At 46.7% G+C, this 19784-nt stretch overlaps 1 protein-coding gene across 1 annotated transcript in view; it reads right to left on the minus strand.

Moving 5' to 3' along the window:
• Positions 1 to 19784, minus strand: part of LOC140203686 (uncharacterized) — a 161717-nt gene that overhangs the window by 51620 nt on the left and 90313 nt on the right. Inside the window, exons 11-12 of the mRNA XM_072269732.1 lie at positions 16369 to 16477; positions 13589 to 13734 (exon numbers count right to left, since the gene is read on the minus strand). Coding sequence (XP_072125833.1) covers positions 13589 to 13734; positions 16369 to 16477 — 255 coding nt within the window. The remainder of the gene's footprint in view (positions 1 to 13588; positions 13735 to 16368; positions 16478 to 19784) is intronic.

Raw genomic sequence — 19784 nt, forward strand, 5'->3', positions numbered from 1 at the left:
TATCTAAATCTCTCTGTTTCCTTAACATTCACTGCTCCTCAACCTAACTTTGTATCATTGGCAAATTCAGCCACAAATCCATTAATACCGTAGTCCAAATCATTGACATACATCGTAAAAGGCAGTGGTCCCAACACTGACCCCTGTGGAATTCCACTGGTAACCAGCAGCCAGACAGAATAGGATCCTTTTATTCCCATTCTCTGGCCAACCAGCCAATGCTCCATCCACACCAGTAACTTACCTGTAATTCCATGGGCTCTTATCTTGCTAAGCAGTCTCATGTGCGGCACCATGTCAAAGGCCTTCTGAAAATCCAAGTTCACTATATCTACTGCATCTCCTTTGTCTACGCTGCTTGTAATTTCCTCAAAGAATTGCAGTAGGTTTGTCAGGCAGGATTTTCCTTTCAGGAAACGATGCTGGCTTTGGCCTATCTTGTCACGTGCCTCCAGGTACCCCATAATCTCATCCCTAACAATCGATTCCAACAACTTCCCAACCACTGATGTCAGGCTAACAGGTCGATAGTTTCCTTTTTGCTGCCTTCCACCCTTCTCAAATAGGGGAGTAACATTTGCAATTTTCCAGTCATCTGGTACAATGCCAAAATCTACCGATTCTGGAAAGATCATCGTTAATGCCTCCGCAATCTCTCCAGCTACTTCCTTCAGGACCCGAGGGTGCATTCCATCAGGTCCAGGAGATTTATCCACCCTCAGACCATTAAGCTTTCTGAGCACCTTCTCAGTCATAATTTTCACTGCAGAAACTTCACTTGCCTGACATTCTTCAACGTTCAGTATACTGCAGATGTCTTGCACTGTGAAGACTGATGCAAAATACACATTCAGTTCCTCTGCCATCTCTGCATCTCTGATTACAATATCTCCAGCATCATTTTGTATTGATCCTCTATCTACCCTCAACTCTCTTTATATACTTAAAACAATCTTTTAGTATCTTTTTTGATAATAGTCACCAACTTCCTGTCATAATTCATCTTTTCCTTCCTAATGACCTTCTTAGTTTCCTTCTGCAAGTTTTTAAAACTCCCCAATCCTCCATCTTCCCACTGGCTCGGGCTTCCTTGTATGCTCTCTCTTCTGCTTTTACTTTGGCTTTGACTTCACTTGCCAGCCACGGTAGTGTCCTTCTTCCCTTGGAACATTTCTTCTTATTTGGAATATATCTGTCTTGCACTTCCCTCATTTTTCGCAGTAACTCCAGCCATTGCTGCTCTGCTGTCCTTCCTGCAAATGTCCCTTTCAGTCAACTACGGCCAGTTCCCCTCTCATGCCATTGTAATTTCCTTTATTCCACTGAAATACCCACACATATTGGATTTTATTTTTTCTCTTTCAAATTTCAATGTGAGCTCAATCATATTGTGATCACTGTTCCCTAAGGGGGTCCTTAACCTTAAGCTCTCTTATCACCTTTGGATCATTACACAGCACCCAATCCAGCACAGCCAATCTCCTAGTGGGCTCAACAACAAGCTCTTCTAAAAAGCCAACCCTTAGACATTCTACACATTCTCTCTTGAGGTCCAGCACTGACCTAGTTTTCCATATCCACTTCCATGTTAAAGTCCCCAACGATTATCATGACATTGCCTTTCTGACACGCCTTTTCCATCTCCTGCTGTAATTTGTAATCCACAACCTGGCTGTTGTTTGCAGGCCTGTGTACAACTGCCCTTGCCATTTTAAACTCAACCCACAGAGACTCTGTACTTTACAATCCTATGTCATCTCTTTCAAATGATTTAATATTATTTCTTATACATAGAGTCACACCACCCCCTCTGCCTACTAATCTATCTTTCCGATACACCGTATATCCTTGGACGTTCAGCTCCCAATGGCAGCCATCCTTTAGCCAAGTTTCAGAGATGGCCACGTCATATTTGCTGATCTGTAGCTGAATTTCAAGATTGTCGATTTTATTCCTTATGCTGCGTGCATTCAAATATAACACTCTCAGTCCAGTATTTGTTGCTTTCTGTTTGAACTGCACCATGCCTCTATTGCCCTGTAACTCATGCCACTGGCTGTGATTAAGCCTCATCTCCTACCTGTTCTTTCTGTAATCTCTGTTGCACGCTATCTTTGATTTATTTCTGTTTTCCCCTTCCTCAGCCCTATCACTCCAGTTCCCATCCCCCTGCCAAATTAGTTTAAACCCTCCCTAACAGCTCTATTTAATGTGCCCACTAGGATATTGGACCCATCTGGGTTCAGGTGTAACCCGTCCTTTTTGCACAGGTTGTTCCTCCCCCAGAAGAGGTCCCAATGATCCAGGAATCTGAATCCCTGCCCCCTACACCAGTCTCTCAGCCACATATTAATATGCCTGGTCATGGTATTCTTGTGCTCATTAGCGCATGACACAGGTAGCAATCCTGAGATTACTACCCTAGAGGTCCTGCTTTTCAGCTTCCTACCTAACTCCCTGAATTCACCCTTCAAGACCTCCTCCCTTTTTCTACCTGTGTCATTGGTACCAACATGTACCAAGACTTCTGGCTGTTCACCCTCTCCCTTCAGAAGACTCTGCACCCGATCCAAGACATCCCGTACCCTGGCACCTGGGAGGCAACACACCATGTGGGTGACTCTGTCAGGCTGACAGAACCTCCTGTCTGTTCCCCTCACTATGGAATCCCCTATGACTACCGGATTCCTCATCTTCCTCTTTCCCCTCTGCACCACGGAACCAGGCTCGGTGCCAGGGACCTGATTGCCATGGTCGTCCTCTGTCAGGTCACCCCACTCAACAGCATCCAAAATGAGATAATGATTACTGGGAGGGGGGGGGGTGGAGATGAACACAGGGCTGCTCTCTACCATCTGAGCCCTTTCCCTCACTTCCCTGACCATCACCCACTTATCGAACTCCTGCAGCCTCTGGGTGAATAACTCCCTGTTGCTCCTATCTATCTCCTGTTTGCTCTCCCTAAGAAGCTTTTGTTTTCGATTCTATTCACACTGCTTTACTGAACAGAGAACCACTACCTTGTTTTAAGCCTCATTCTTAACTCAGCACATTATCTACCAAGAAGGCGATGCGTGCAGGAGCTCCAATGAAATTCCCATTTTAGACGCTACAGTTGAAAGCCACAGCTTCATCTATGGACCATACAGTTAGTAACATTATTTTAAGGTATTTAAAAAATCCATTGCAAAGTGGATAATACACGAACGGACTCTGGTTGCTGGTACAGTTCCCTTTCAAGGGAGTGGAAGAGGGGATGTTGCTCTGGTTTAAAAGTTAATTTAAGGAATCGTGCATTTGAGTCGAGTCTGAATGAGTACGCCATAACTGTCACTGACTTCATTAAAACCTGTGTGGATGAGTGTGCATCTACAAGAACACACTGTACACAAGAATAAAAAGCCATGGATGAACCAGAAGGTTCGTAGTCTGCTGAGAGCTAAATCTGTAGCATTGAAGTCTGGTGACCCAGGACTATACAAGATGACCTTGTATGTCTTACGGAGGGCTACTTCATGAGCATAGGAACAATTCCCCATGAAGCTGGAGATGGAATTGTATGTATGTCAACTCTAGCCAGGATTACAGGCCAGTACTTCCTACTAAGCGAAGCCTGGCATCATGTGTGGTCGTGATGCTTCACTCCCAGATGGGCTCAACGCCTTTTATGCACACTTTGAAAGGGAAAATAAAACTACAGCACCTGATGACCCTGTGATCTCTTGTCTTAGGGACTGACGTTAGAGCATCTTTAAAGAGCTGCCAGGCCCCAATGGAGTACCTGATAGGGCTCTGAAAATCTGTGCCAAGCAACCAGCAGGTTGTGCTCGAAGACATTTTGAACCTTTCAGTGCTGCAGTCAGAATGTTACACCTGCTTCAGAAGGGCAACAATCATACCAGTCCCCAAGAAGAGTAAGGTGAGCTGTCTCAATGCCCATTGTCCAGTAGCACCCACATCTACGGTGATAAAATGTTTTGAGAGATTGGTTATGGCTAGAATTAACTCCTGTCGCAGCAAGGACCTGGACCCAGTGCAATTTGCCTATCACAAAGTAGGTCTATGGAGGACGTGATCTCATTGGTTCTCCACACGGCCTTGGATCACCTGAACAAAACAAATACTTCTGTCAGGATGCTGTTTATTGACCACAGCTCAGCATTTAACACAATCACTCCCAGAGTTCTGATCAGAAGACTCCAGAACCTGGACCTCTGTACCTTCCTCTGATACTGGACCCTGACTTCCTAACTGGAAGACCGCAATGTGTGCAGATGGGAAATGACATCTCCACCCTGCTGACAATCAACACTCGCGCACCTCAAGGATGAGTGCTTAGCCCACTGATCTTCTCTCTCTCTACACCTAGGCACAGCTCAAATGCCATTTATAAATTTGCTGACGACACAACTATTGTTGGTAGAATTTCAGATGGTGACAAGAGGGGGTACAGGAGCATTGCATTGTACTTCTGCCGCAAAGACAACACATTTCATGACATATGCCGGTGATCTGTCACTCTGATTCTGTTCCGTTCCCGATCCTGGGATTCAGACAGCTGAGGCTCGGCTGTGTCTGGGAGATGACTGGGCTGCCAGCCCCTCAGCCTGCGGACTGAGTGGAAAGCCTTGGCAGCATCACCCATTGCCGCCTCTACACAGAGACATTGTCACCAACCCCGAACCCAGCCTCTGTCCCTCACCGGCCCGCGATGCGCATGCGCCGCAACATGGCCTCGGCAGCGCCGATCGTCGGAAAATTCACCGGGGTTCAAATCGTGGGGCAAAGAGAGGGAAATAAGTGTCACCATCCCGGGTCCACAGTGTGTCCGGCACCCGGAGTAATTGTCCCCCAGTCAGGCTGCCGACCCCGGTGCTGATGAAAACCCACCAGAACCCCGCTCCTACCTACTCCCGATGCTCCAGAGCCGGTTGTCCCCAGGGCGCATGCGCGAATATTGGCAGCTGGTTGTGACTCATGCACATGCGCAATTGGTTGACGGCGGACGGACGGTGATTTCTGAAGCGCTGTGCTTTCTGGGTATGCTCGGTGCCATTTTACAGTTCAAGGTTCAAAGTGTATTTTATTCTCAAAGTATAGATATGTCACCATATATAACCCTGAGATTCATTTTCTTGTGGGCATACTCAGCATATCCATAGCATAGTAACTGTGACAGGATCACTGAAAGATCAAACAGTGAGCAGAAGACAACAACCTGTGCAAATGCAAATATAAATAAATAGCAATAAATAACGGGAACATGAGATAATGAGAATAATAATGAAAATGAACATGCGATAACGTGCTTTAAAGTGCGATCAAAACAGCCTAATGGTTTTACAACTCCTCCCTTGGAGGGTCAGACACCCTGAGCCAATAGGCTTGTCCTGGACTTAATTCCTGGCATAATTTACATATTACTATTTAACTATTTATGGTTCTATTAATATTTATTTATTTATAGTGCAACTGTAACGAAAACCAATTTCCCCCGGGATCAATAAAGCATTTCTATAACTATGACTATAACTATGATTGTTCAAGAGCCTGTTGGCCTTCACCCTTCCTTGTGCAGCTGGATCTTGGACATCCTGTCAGATTGCCGGCAGGTGCTAAGAATGGGCTTCCTCACCCCTGCCCCTCTGACTCTCAACACAGGTTCCCCTCAGGGCTGTGTCCTAAGCCCCCTCCAGTACTCTCTGTACACTCATGACTGTGTCACCATCCACAGCTCCAACCTGCTAATTAAATTGCTAGTTATACCACATTGATTGGCCTTGGCTCAAATAATAACGAGGCAGCCTACAGAGAAGAAGTCGTCATCACCCTGACACAGTGGTGTCAAGAAAACAACCTCTCCCTCAATGTCGCAAAGACAAAGGAGCTGGTTGTGGGCTACAGAAGGAATGGAGACAGGCTAACCCCTATTGACATTAATGGATCTGGGGTTGAGCTTTAAGTTCCTCGACGTACACATCACCAGGGGTCTCACGTGGTCTGTACATGCCAGCTGTGTGGTGAAAAAAGCACAAAAGTGCCTCTTTTACCTCAGATGGTTGAAGAAGTTTGGCATGAGCCCCCAAAATCCTATGGACTTTCTACAGAGGCACCGGGCTGCATCACTGCCTGTACTTCCCTCAATCGCAGGACTCTGCAGGGAGTGGTGCAGATAGCCCAGTGCATCTGTGGATGTGAACTTCCCACTATCAGGACATTTACAATGTGACACAGGTGCATAAAAAGGACTTGAAGAATCATTGGGACCCTGAGTCACCCCAACCACAAACTGTTCCAGCTGCAACCATCAGGGAAATGCTACTGCAGCATGTCCTGTTGTACATACTATTTATTACAAATTACTATAAATTGCACATTGCACATTTAGACGGGGACGTATCGGACCCCAGTGCACTCCAGCGTGTGGTGAAAACTGCCCAGTGGATTATCGGCACCCAATTGCCCACCATTGAGAACATCTACCATAAACGCTGCCTGGGCAGGGTGAAAAGCATTATCGGGGATGCATCTCACCCTAACCATGGACTTTTTACTCTCCTCCCATCCGGTAGGCGCTACAGGAGCCTCCGCTCCCGTACCAGCAGGCACAGGAAGAGCTTCTTCCCTGAGGCTGTGACCCTGCTGAACCTCTCATCACAGCGCTAAGCAGTATTGCACTCATATTGTACTGTCTCAGTACTTTTATATTTGTGTGCTGTAGCACTTACTTTTTATTCGCAGTTATTTTGTAAATAACAGTATTCTTTGCACTTATGGTTAGATGCTAACTGCATTTCATTGGCTTTGTATATATACTCGGCACAATAAAGTTGAATCTAATCTAATCTAATTTAAGATAAAGATTTTAACTCCTCATGTATGTGAAGGACGTAAGAAATAAAGTCAATTCAATGATGGTTGAGGAGCAGTAATATTCTTGAACCTGATTGTGTGAGTCCTGAGGCTCTTGCACCTTCTACCTGATGGCAGCAGTGAGAAAAGAGCACGGCCTGGCTAGTGGGGATCCCAGATGACGGATGCTGCTTTCCTACGACAGTGTTTCATGTAGATGTGCTCACTGGTTGTGAAGGGCCAACAGGCCACTACCTATTCGAGGACATACCAATTGGCATTGGTGTTTCCATACCAGGCTGTGATGCAGCCAGTCCGTATACTCTCCACTGCACATCTATAGAAGTTTGTCAAAGTTTAAGCCGTCATGCCGAATCTCCACAAACTCCTGAGGAAGTACAGGTGCTCTGGTACTTTTTTCACAATTGCACTTATTATGGTGTGGACCAAGGACAGGTCCTCCGCAATAGTAAAATTCATCAATTAAAACTGCTGACTCTCCATCTCTGATCTTCTGATGAGAACCTCTGGTTTCCCTGTCCCGAAGTCTATAATCAGTTTTTTGATCTTGCTGAGATTGAGAGAGAGGTTGTTCTGTGACACCACTCAGCTATATTTTCAATCTCCTTCCATAAGCTGATTCATCACCACCTTTGATCTGACCTATGACGGTGGCGTTGTCAGCAAACTTGAATATACCATTGGAGCTGTGCTTAGCCACACAGTCATAAGGGTAAAGTAGAGCAGGGGGTTAGGCACACAGCCCTGTGGGGCACCTGTGTTGATGGAGATCGTGGAGGAGATGTTGTTGCCAAACAAAACTGACTGCGGTCTGCAACTGACGAAACCCAGGATCCAATTGCAGAATGCAGTATTGAAGCAAAGGTCTTATTGAGCCTTATTGATTAGCTTTCAGGGGATGATGGTATTGAATGCTGAGTTGTAGTCAATAAAGAGCATCCTGATGTATGCAGCTTTGCTGTCAAGCTGTTCCAGGATTGAGTAAACAGCAAATGAAATGGCATCGGTTGTGGACCTGTTGCTCCAGTGGGCAAACTGGAGCAGATCCAACTCGCCTCTCAGGCAGGAGCTGATGTTTCATCACCACCCTCTCAAAGCTCTTCATCGCTGTGGCTGTAAGTACAACTGGGTAATAGTCATTCAGGCAGGTCACCATGCTCTTCTTGAGCAATGGGGTAAACGAAACCTGCTTGAAGCAGGTGGGTACCATGTAATGCTGGAAAGAGAGGTTAAAAATCTCAGTGAACACACCAGCCAGTTGATCAGCACAGGCCTCTAGTGTGTGTCCAGGTACCCAGTTCGGTCCGGATGCTGTCCATGGATTCACCTTCCTGAAGGCAGCCCCCATGTTAGCTTCAAAGACTGAGACCATGGCATCATCAGGACATGTGGGAGTTCATGATGGTTCCTCTATGTTCTGATGCTCAAAGTGAGCACAGAAGGCATTGAGCTCACCTGGAAACAAAGTCCTTCTATCTCCCATGTCGCCTGATTTAACTGTTAAGATATCTGCAAGCACTGCTTCCACTTCAAGTCCAGTCAATGCTTTAATGTGGAGAACTCAGCAGCTACTCAGCAAGCTCCCACAGACAATATACTCGATATCAACCTGCTTCAAAACCAAAGTCTACACACAGATGCAGATAGAAACCAAAGACACAAGAGATTCTGTAGAAGCTGGAAATATAGAAGAACACACACAAAATGAGGAATTAAGCTGGTCAGTTACCATCTACACAGAGGAATAAACAGTCGAGGCTTCGAGCCGAAAACCTTCTCCATTCCTGAATTATTGGCTGTTAATTCCACTCCACTAATACTGCTTCACTGCTGAGTCCCTGCAACATTCTGCAGCAATAAACAACTTCCTTCCATAGTCAATCAGTTTCTACATGTTGCAGATCTTTCATCTGCAGCCACTTTGTTCTGGTCTGATTCCTCTGTAGGTTTCAGTCCCCATCACCTTCTGGAGTCCCAAAGCCCAGCCTTGTGCTAGCTCCTGTTTGGTTTCTGATCCCCTCCATTCAAGATCTACCTACAATTTTTTGTTATGGTACGTGCTGGCAATCGACTGAACCCAGGTACGGAGCAACAACAGACTCCCATGTTGAGATGGAAACAAGAGTTTATTCATAAGAACTCCAACAGAAGATCAGTGGCCTGACTGAGTGACACCACATGATTAAACTGAAAACATTGGGGTTAAACGACTCTAGATAACACAACAAGGAACAAATAAACATGTACAGTTCCCCAGGGCTCGTGACAGTATCTCCTCTCCCTAAGGCCAGCACTCAGGGAACTCAAGACAGGGCTGGTTAGCTCAAGAGAGATCAGGTGCTCTCGAGACAAGGCTGATTAACTCGGAAACATTGCATGGAATTCCGAAACATTACATATAACTCAGGAACGTATCATTCAACTCAGGAACATGGGATGGAACTCAGAAACATGGAATAGTCTGGCCATTTCCCGCACTTCGGCCCTCACCCCATCCTCCTGCCACCACAACAGGGACAGAGTTCCCCTTGTCCTCATCTACCACCCCACCAGCCTCCGGATCCAGCACATTATCCTCCGCAACTTCCGCCACCTTCAACAGGACCCCACCACTAAGCACATCTTTCCCTCTCCACCCCTCTCCACTTTCCACAGGGATCGGTCCCTCTGTGATTCCCTGGTCCACATGCCCCTCCCCACGGATCTCCCACCCGGCACTTATCCCTGTAAGCGTAAGTGCTACACCTCCTCTCTTGCCACCATTCAGGGTCCCAAACAGTCCTTCCAGGTGAGGCAACACTTCACTTGTAAGTCTGTTGGGGTCATCTATTGCATCCGGTGCTCCCGGTGCGGCCTCCTCTACATCGGTGAAACCCGACGCAGATTGGGGGACCGCTTCTTCGAGCACCTCCGCTCCGTCCACCACGACGGACAGGATCTCCCGGTTGCCACCCACTCCAACTCTGCTTCTCATTCTCATTCGGATATGGCCATACATGGCTTCCTCTACTGCTATGATGAGGCTAAACTCAGGTTGGAGGAACAACACCTGATACACCGTCTGGGTAGTCTCCAGCCCCTTAGTATGAATATAGAATTCTCCAGCTTCCAGTAATTCCCTCCCCCTCCCTTCCTCTATCCCTATTTCACTCTGCCTCCTCCCCCAGCTGCCTATCACCTCCCTCATGGTTCCGCCTCCTTCTACTACCCATTGTGTTTTCCCCTATTCCTTCTTCACCTTTCCTGCCTATCACCTCCCTGCTTCCCCTCTCCCACCCCTTTATCTTTCCTCTTACTGGTTTTTCACCTGGAACCTACCAGCCTTCTCCTTCTCACCCTCCCCCAACCTTCTTTATAAGGCCTCTGCCCCTTCCCTCTTCAGCCCTGACGAAGGGTTCCGGCCCGAAACATTGACTGACCGTTTCCACGGATGCTGCCCGACCTGCTGAGTTCCTCCAGCATGTTGTGAGTGTTGAATTGTCCTCAGAAACCTGGAATGATCCTTGGAAACCTGGAGGACAATGTGAGAACCAGGAATCCGTGATGACCTTGAGCACAGACTAGAGAAGCTCAGAACATGGACTTGAGAAACTTGGAACATAGCCACGGGACAAGCACTGAGAGAAGAAGACACCTTTGCCTCCAGCTGAGTGATGTCTAACCCTCTGTTGAACCTGTCCTTAGTCCATTTATGGCAGGGTCCTACTGTCACTGTGTACGCTGAGAGACGACTGACCCCGGGAGCAGAGGAATGACAGATTCCCAAGTGCGGACAGATACAAGAGTCCATTCAAAGGAGTCCGAACAGGTGGCTTGACATGGCGACACTGAACAATGAATTGTTCTCGAACACGTGGACCCTATGATAAGCACTAATCGGGAGTCTGCTTTAAATAATCACAGTACGTGGCAAGCCCGTGCCTGTCGAAATAGACTTGACAAGATGAAACAGAAAGCAGAAGGGCTTAAGACAACAATGAACAAGTACAGATGTACAAACCCGAGGGCTCACAGTACCTCTCGTACTGTGGAGGTGACCAGCTGTGAGGCAGAGGCCATTGAAATCAGTGAAAATGACCCCTAACGTTGAAAAGAGCGGGGAAGGAGTTTAACCACCCATGACATTAGTTTATTTTACTTTGGGATACAGCACGGTAACACATCCTTCCATGTAACAAATTAACTGACCATACTGTTCCTCTTTGGGACGTGGGAGGAAACCGGAGTACCCAGAGTAAACCCACGAAAACACACAAACTACTTACAGACAGAGGTGCGAATTAGACCCCGGTCACTGCGCTGTAAAGTGTTACTCTAACCGCCACAGTACCCTATCATTCTTCCTCGGCCCAGAACCCTACGGAACAAGTGATACTTCAACTCACTGATTAGATTAGATTATTAGATTATAAGGACACACAATCCTCTTTTATTGTCATTTAGTAATGCATGCATTAAGGAATGATACAATGTTTATCTGGTATGATATCACAGAAACGCAAGACAAACCAAGACTGAAAAAACTGACAAAAACCACATAATTATAACATATAGTTACAACAGTGCAAAGCAATACCATAATTTGATGAAGAACAGACCATGGGCATGGTAAAAAAAAAAGTCTCAAAGCCTCTTGAAAGTCCCATCATCTCACGCAGATGGTAGAAGGAAGAAAAACTCTCCCTGTCATGAACCTCCAGCACCGCAAACTTGCAGATGCAGCACCTTGGAAGCACCAACCACAGCCGACTCTTGAGTCCATCCGAAAACTTCGAGCCTCCGACCAGCCCTCCGACACCGAGCACCGAGCACCATCTCTGCCAAGTGCTTCGACCCCGGCCCCAGCAACAGGCAATAGGCAAAGCTGAGGATTTGGGGCCTTCCCCTCTGGAGATTCTCGATCGTACAGTAGCAGCGGCAGCGAAGCAGGCATTTCAGAAGTTTCTCCAGATGTTCCTCCATGCTTCTCACGTCTGTCTCCATCAAATCCGGATTGTGCACGGTACCTTACTTAACAAATACAGATATCATTCCGGAGCGGCCGTGCACGCTGCGTCGCATCACCATCTTCTCCTCCCCTCCGAATGTAATTGCAGATGGGATGACTGAGTGAATGAACCACTGTGAACTCACAGGAGTACCTGCAGGTGCGATGGCCAAGTGAATCTCATCCAAAATGAGAGCCAGTCAATGGCATCTCACTGCTATAAACTCTCCGGCCACGCATCCCATCACATCACAGACGTAGTGATCCCTCCAACAAGTAAAGCAGTTGAGCATCTGAGTGAAGAATTGCTTGGGTGTTATCAGAGCCCTGGTCCAACTGAGATTCAATGAGAAGATAAAACAGAAAACTTCATTTCAGATACAAAACAGATGCACGTTTCCAGCTGGGAAGAGATTTTACGTCTGTTCCAAGGATCAACAATGATATGTTGTCACTACAAATGTAATCTGCTAACTCCTTCAATGAATGGAAGACAATTTATAAGTTTTATCTCCAGGCTGGTTCATCCTCATCTCATCCCTGCTACGAACACTGTTTGGGTTCTCCTGGCTACAGCTGTCTTCTCACGCATCTCCTCCTCCACATTCAGGCAGTAGTCACATTCAACTGCTGATCCTCACCAACACAGCAGATCTGATGTGCTACTATGTTTGAGAAACCCATCCATAGATACTTTACCTTTTCTACCTGTAGATTATTTACAAAATATATCAATGGGTGAAGGACAACATTTCAGCTGATATAATTTTAGTCTCTATGGTAACCTCTGATATCACACTGTTACAGCGAGGCCCAACACCATCTGGAGGAACAAAACCTCATATTCTGACTGAGCACAGTTGAGGCATTTGGACACAGCATCAAATTCTCTGTCCTCCTGTCTGATCAGTTGGGGTAATTGCTGTCCTCCATCAATCTGTGACTTGGCTCAGTTAGTCTCTCTCCGTTAGTATAGCTTCACATAGTCCCACAGACCTAATGAGAGCACATGGTAATGACACAGCTACCGCTGGACACTTTCTGATTATTTTGGCCCTCCCAATATTTGACAGTGGTAAAGCCAGCATTAACAACATCTTTGAACCTCAAGACTAGATGATTAGGCTTCCTCCTTGGAGACTGACACTGTGTGGGAGTTTCATGGTGTGAAGGCTCCTGGTGACTTGTTACTGAATACATTATTATGTACCCCAGGAGAATGGTAGAGAAACCTGGTCTCGGTGGCAGAAGGTCAGAACCAGAGGACGTTGAATAAAGATGATTTTCTAAAGGCACGAAGGTGATGCAATGACTTCGTTTCTTTCTGTACATCACTAAGTGACATTTGAATTCACAGTGAGGTAGATCCAGTACTTTTTAACTTCAGTCTCAATTATGTCCTTAATCTCTCAAAATTTGGATATCAGGTTGTTCCCAAGGTCCTACCTTTACTCAGTTTTCATCCTGGGATTCAATAAGCGGAAAATAGACACTCCATTTCAGAATCGGGTTGACTATCACTTGTTTGTATGTCCTGAGATTTGGTGCTTTGAGGCAGCTGTACAGTGCACTGAACGTGCATTTCTCTTTCTCAGGCCCTGGGGATTTATCCACAGTACTGAGCCTCAAGACAGCAAACTTTTCCTCCTGTGTAATCTGTATAGGGAACAACCTGTGGATTGGCATGAAAGCACTGTTCATGCCATGCACAGTGCCTTCTTCACCCACCAATGCTCACGATCCAGAAACCAATCTATCCAGTACGGTCGCAGCGATTTGGCTCCAGAACCTTCGCTGTTGCGCTCGTGCACAGAATACTCCCTGGGGGCTGGCATGCGGATCCCGGGGCAGAGGGAGAGAAGGACAGAGGCAGTCTGGAGTTGAAGAGACATGTTGCCATTGAAAGTGTGTACAAGCCCCCATTCCCCTCGCTGCGAGACATTTGGCCCTCCAGTGAAAGAGTGAAATGTGATTCCTGTTTGGTATATGTTAAAATAAAATGGAAATCTGTGAGACAAAAAGCTGTTAGCCTGGAGTGGGATTGTTATGAGAAAGTGCAAGCACACCAGTCCACTGCAATGTTTTGAGAAAGTGAAGGGAGTACAAGTCTACCGTCACAGCAGTGGAAGATGGTGAAAAGCATGTTTGGCCAGGGAAAGTGAGATCATTGTGCAGGCACAGGTACCATATGTGTGGGGAAGTGCCAGTGTCAGGGGTTTCACAGGGCATAAAAAGGGGCAACTCCTTTGTAAGAGCAGGAGGGTCACAGAGGGTGAGGAGAATTCTCTCTTAGAGCCACTGTTAGCGCAAGAGTTGGAGAAGATAGGGACAAGTATGCCAAGAGGGGAGGGAGAGAGAGGGGGAGGGGGGGAGAGAGAGAGAGAGAGAGAGATTGTTCCATGCACCCTCCACTGTCAGAGTGAAAACAAGACTATCTCTGACATCCCCCCTATGCTTTCCTCCAATTACTTTCAGTTTATTCTGCCTTGCATGAACCATGTCCACCCTGGTAAAAAGTCACTCTGTTAATGTCTCTATCAAGTCATCTTTCATGCTCCTTTGATCCAAAGAGAAAAGCCCTGGCTCGCTCAACCTGTACCCACAAGACATGCTCACTAATCCAGGCAGCAACCTGGTCAATCTCTGCATCCTCTCTGTAAGAATGTAAGACTAGGATGAGAATTAGTTCGTTCACCCCATTGACTCTGATTCCCCCATTCCATCAAGGCTCTAAACCTCATTCTCCTTTCTGCATCCCATAATCTCTGACGCCCTGACTAACGAAGAACCCATCAACCTCCACTGTAAACCAAACCAGCAAGGACGGAGTGGGGAGCAGTCAGGAGTGGCAACATGCCTCTGATGCCAACGCAGCATGTTCACACCTCACCAACCCGACCCCGACCATGTGTGCCTGCACTGAGGGACGATACAGGAACACCAGTAGTAAACTCAGGCAGCCACAGGAGAACACACAGTCTCCCCACAACAGTGGCAGGAATCTTCGTTATTCTTGAATTGGCTCCAATCCGTCTGTTTTCCCAAGAAGAACACAGCAGCCAGTTTAACACAGCAAGCTCAATCATGCAACCTACGCAATTACAGCAGGCGTTTCAGATGTCAAGTCAGGCTCAACAAACAGTTGCAGGAATAAAATGACATTTTCCTATCAATCAGCTTCCAAATGTTGCCAATCTTTTTATTTGTTGCCACATCCCCCTTGTCTAATTCCCTGGGACAAAGCTCTCAGTGAGATTGCTTCGTTCTTCAATCCGCAGAAAGTCATGCAGGAACTTCAAGTCAATCCTCTTCTCCCACAAAGTGCTGACCAGTGGAACACATGATCGCTGAGGAGAGGGATACACAGTAGGAAAGGATTTAAAAAGACTTGACGAACAGAAATGCGGCTAGGAACCAGCTGAGTGGCCTCAGTACTCAGCAGTGAGCAGTTGCAGAGACAGAAGTCAGCCGAGGCAGGGGATTTGAAATAGAACTGATTTATTTGTCACACATCCACAATATTAAACAGAAGACTAATGGAAGGCTGACAAATGCCTCCAATGCTCAGTGACCAGGGTTCAGTTCTGGGTGTGACCAGCAGCCACAATAACTTCAGAATCTGATATCAGCAGTCTGTCAGGAAATTGCAACTGGGTTCAGCCACCATGATGGTTAGTTAAAAAAATTAACTTTTTTAACTGCATGTGAACATGTGAAGTTGCTGGTGTTTCAGCAGAAGGAATCATTGAGTAAATCTGTTTGATTATTCAGGACTGGTGTGGCCTGTCCTTATTGAGAACTCACTGGAGACTCTCAAGGTGGTTTAACTGAATGAGAGCACCCAGTCTGGACAGAGCACCCAGTACTGAAGACCTGTGCTGACCCAAGCAGCTGGTGTGTTCAGAGTATCTTCAGCCTCTTGCTCCAGCGTGTCTGGTACTCACCTGCTTCAAGCAGGCTTCAGTCATACCGGTGCCCATGAAGAGCACAGTCACCTGCCTCATTGACTATCACCCAGTGGCACTCACATCCACAGTGATGAAGTGTTTTGAGAGGCATATCAGCTCCTGTCTGAGTGGTGGCTTGGATCCACTCCAATTTGCCCACAGAAGCAGCAAGTTCTTACAAGAATCAACCCTTGCGATGACCAGGGAGTCAGAGAGAACCTGTAATTACTGACAAGTACATTTATTTATGAAGTTCCTTTATTGACAAGTACCTTTACTGTTGTGAACTTACATGACCAAATACCTGTGTGCACACCTACTAAGTTTGCCTGGCCCTCCATGAACAGTCAAAGAATAGAAGAGATATTACCAGTTAATAAAGTGTTTCCTCGTAGTCCCATTTTGAATTCCCATGTACCCGTGGGGTCTTCAGTTCCGTGACAGTTGCTCTCCGACAGAGTTACAGCCGCCAGCTCACTTGAAACATCTGTTTTCACATTCATTCCTCACCAATTCTAATATTGCATTCCAGCACCATTGGCTGTATGTCATGTTTCTGACCTTCAACTCCTTTTTATTGGCACGCTCCAGGCCTGCATCCATGTAGTGCCCTCTTCCCTGCAAGAGACAGTTGATCATGTATAGTTCTTTGTTCTCAATCAGCAACAATCTGAAATCAAATGGAACAGATTCAGACCCCAGTCAAAACCCGCATTTTATCTCCAACCAAATGATCCCTAGTTCAGATTACCTGAGACATCTTTACATCACCTTCTAAAATTCTGATGGAGCTGACTGACTGACTCACAAAATGGAGAACGTAGTCTCTTCATAAAATAGCAGCCTCCATTAACTCCCTCATGGAAAGAACATCTGCTTCCACCAATCCTTGATTCATTCAAATTTACTGATTTCTAGACTTTAGTTCTTCCTGGCCAACAAGATGCCATCTCTTTGGCGCTTTGCACAACCCTGGAACATCTGGACAGCACAGATGCATACATCAGGATAATCTTTATCCATTACAGCTCAGAATTTAATACCATCATGCCCCCAAAACTAATCAGTAAACTCCAAGACCTGAGCGTCAATACCCCCTTGTGCAATTGGATCCTGGATTTCCTCACTTGTAGACCCCAGTGAGTTCAGATTGGCAAAAAAACATCTCCTCCACAATTTCCATCAGCACAGGAATAACACAGAGATGTGTGCTTCGCCCCCTGCTCTACTCACATTACACCTATGACTGCGTGTCTAAGAACAGCTCAAGCACCACATACATTTGATGCTCACACCACTGCTGTGGGCTTATCAAAGGTGGCGATGATTCAGAATACAGAAGGGAGATTGATAATGTGACTGAGTCATGCAATAACAACAACTTCTCACTCAATATCAATAAGATGGAGAAGAGGGAGTCAGAGTAGGAGGGCTTTGGCTCAATGGGGCTTCGGCGATAGCAGGTCGAGGCTAGGTAAGTTACCTGTGAAGAATAGGAATAGGAAGTATGTCTGTGAGGCCGGTGTTCTGTACTGGGTGTCAGATGTGGGATGTTCGGGAGGCACACAGCCTCCCAGACAGCCGTATCTGCGCCAGGTCCCTAAGAGCTGTAGCTCCTTAGGGACGGGGTTAGGGAACTAGAGATGCAGCTTGCTAACCTTCGTCTGGTCAGGGAGAGTGAGGAGGTGATAGAGAGGAGCTATAGGCAGGTAGTCACACAGGGGCCTGGGGAGATGGATAAGTGGGTAACAATCAGGAGAGGGTAGGGTAAGAGTCAGAAACCAGGGGATAACTGTTGCTATCCCCCTTAACAATAAGTACTCCTGTTTGAATACTGTTGGGGGCTATGACCTATCTAGGGAAAGCAACAGTGGTCGTGCCTCCAGCACAGAGTCTGATCCTGTGGCTCAGAAGGGGAGGATGGCAGCGGTGATAGGGGACTCTATAGTTAGAGGGTCAGGCAGGTGATTCTGTTGATGCAGGAAAGAAACACGGATGGTAGTTTGTCTCCCAGGTGCTAGGGTCTGGGATGTTTCTGATCGTGTCCACGATATCCTGAAGTGGGAAGGTGAACAGCCAGACGTCGTGGTACATATTGGTACCAATGACATAGGTAGGAAAAGGGAGGAGGTCCTGAAAACATACTGCAGGGAGTTAGGGGAGCAGCTGAGAAGCAGGACCTCAAAGGTAGTCATCTCGGGATTACTGCTTGAGCCACGCGACAGTGAGTATAGGAATCGAGTGAGGTGGAGGATAAATGCGTGGCTGAGGGATTGGAGCAGGGGTCAGCGATTCAGATTTCTGGATCATTTAGACCTCTTTGGGACAGGCGTGACCTGTACAAAAAGGACAGGTTGCACTTGAATCCTGGGGGGGGGGGAGGTGGGGGGGGGGTGGAACCAATATCCTGGCAAGGAGGTTTGCTAAGGCTATTGGGGTAAGTTTAAACTAGAATTGCTGGGGGTTGGGAACCGAACTGAAGAGATGGAGGCTCACAAATAGAGAAAGCTTGTAGGCAGTATGAGAGGGAGGAGAGGCAGGTGATAGAGAAGGGATGCGCTCAGACTGATGGTTTGAGATGTGTCTATATTGATGTAAGAAGTATGAACAAAGCAGATGAGCTTAGAGCATGGTTCAGTACTTGGAGCTGTGACGTTGTGGCCATTACAGACAGTTGGATGACTCAGGGGCAGGAATGGCTACTTCGGGTGCCAGGCTTTAGATGTTTCAGAAAGGACAGGGAGGGAGGGAGGCAAAAAAGGTGGGGGCATAACATTGCTGATCAGAGGTAGTGTCACAGCTTCAGAAAAGGCGGAAGTCATGGAGGGATTGTCTACTGAGCCTCTGTGGGTGAAAGTTAGAAACAGGGAGGGGTCAGTAACTCTACTGGGTGTTTTTTATAGACCACCCAATAGTAACAGGGACATCGAGGAGCAGATAGGGAGACAGATTTTGGAACGGTGCAGCAATAACAGTGTTGTCGTGATAGGGGATTTAAATTTCCCCTGTATTGATTGGCATCTCTCTAGAGCAAGGGGTATAGATGGGGTGGAGTTCATTAGGTGTGTTCAGGAAGGTTTCCTGACACAATATTTGGATAAGCCTACAAGAGGAGAGGCTGTACTTGATCTGGTATTGGGAAATGAACCTGGTCAGGTGTCAGGTCTCTCAGTGGGAAAGCATTTTGGAGATAGTGATTACAATTCTATATCCTTTACCATGGCATTGGAGAGGGATGGGAACAGACAAGTTAGGAAAGTGTTTAATCGGAGTAAGGGGAAATATGAAGCTATCAGGCAGGAAGTTGGAAGCATAAATTGGGAACAGATGTTCTCAAGGAAATGTACAGCAGAAATGTGGCAAATGTTCAGGGTATATTTGTGTGGAGTTCTGCACAGGTAGGCCGACTGGTGGCATAGTGGCATCAGCGACGAACTTTGGAGTAAAGGCTCCCGAGTTCGAATCCGGCCGGCTCCCTTGCACGCTTTTCATCCGTGCTGGGTTGACTGTTGAGCTTCATGACGGTGTCCCAATGGCTCCACCCAGAGTTAAAGGCTTTCTTCTTCTTCTTCTGCACAGGTAGGTTCCAATGAGACAGGGAAAGGATGGTAGGGTACAGGAACCATGGTGTACAAAGGCAGTTGAAAATCTAGTCAAGAAGAAAAGAAAAGCTTACAAGAGGTCCAAAAAACTGGGTAATGATAGAGATCCAGAAAATTTAAGGCTGGCAGGCAAGAGCTTAAGAATGAAATTAGGAGAGCCAGAAAGGGCCATGAGAAGGCCTTGGCAAGTAGAACTAAGGAAAACTCCAAGGCATTCTACAAGTATGTGAAGAGCAAGAGGATAAGACATGAAAGAATAGGACCAATCAAGTGTGACAGTGCAAAAGTGTATATGGAACCAGAGGACATAGTGGGGGTACTTACTGAATACGTTGCTTCGGTATTCACAATGGGAAAAAACCTGGGCAATTGTAG

Source organism: Mobula birostris, chromosome 10 (assembly GCF_030028105.1).
Source record: "Mobula birostris isolate sMobBir1 chromosome 10, sMobBir1.hap1, whole genome shotgun sequence".
NCBI lineage: Eukaryota > Metazoa > Chordata > Chondrichthyes > Myliobatiformes > Myliobatidae > Mobula > Mobula birostris.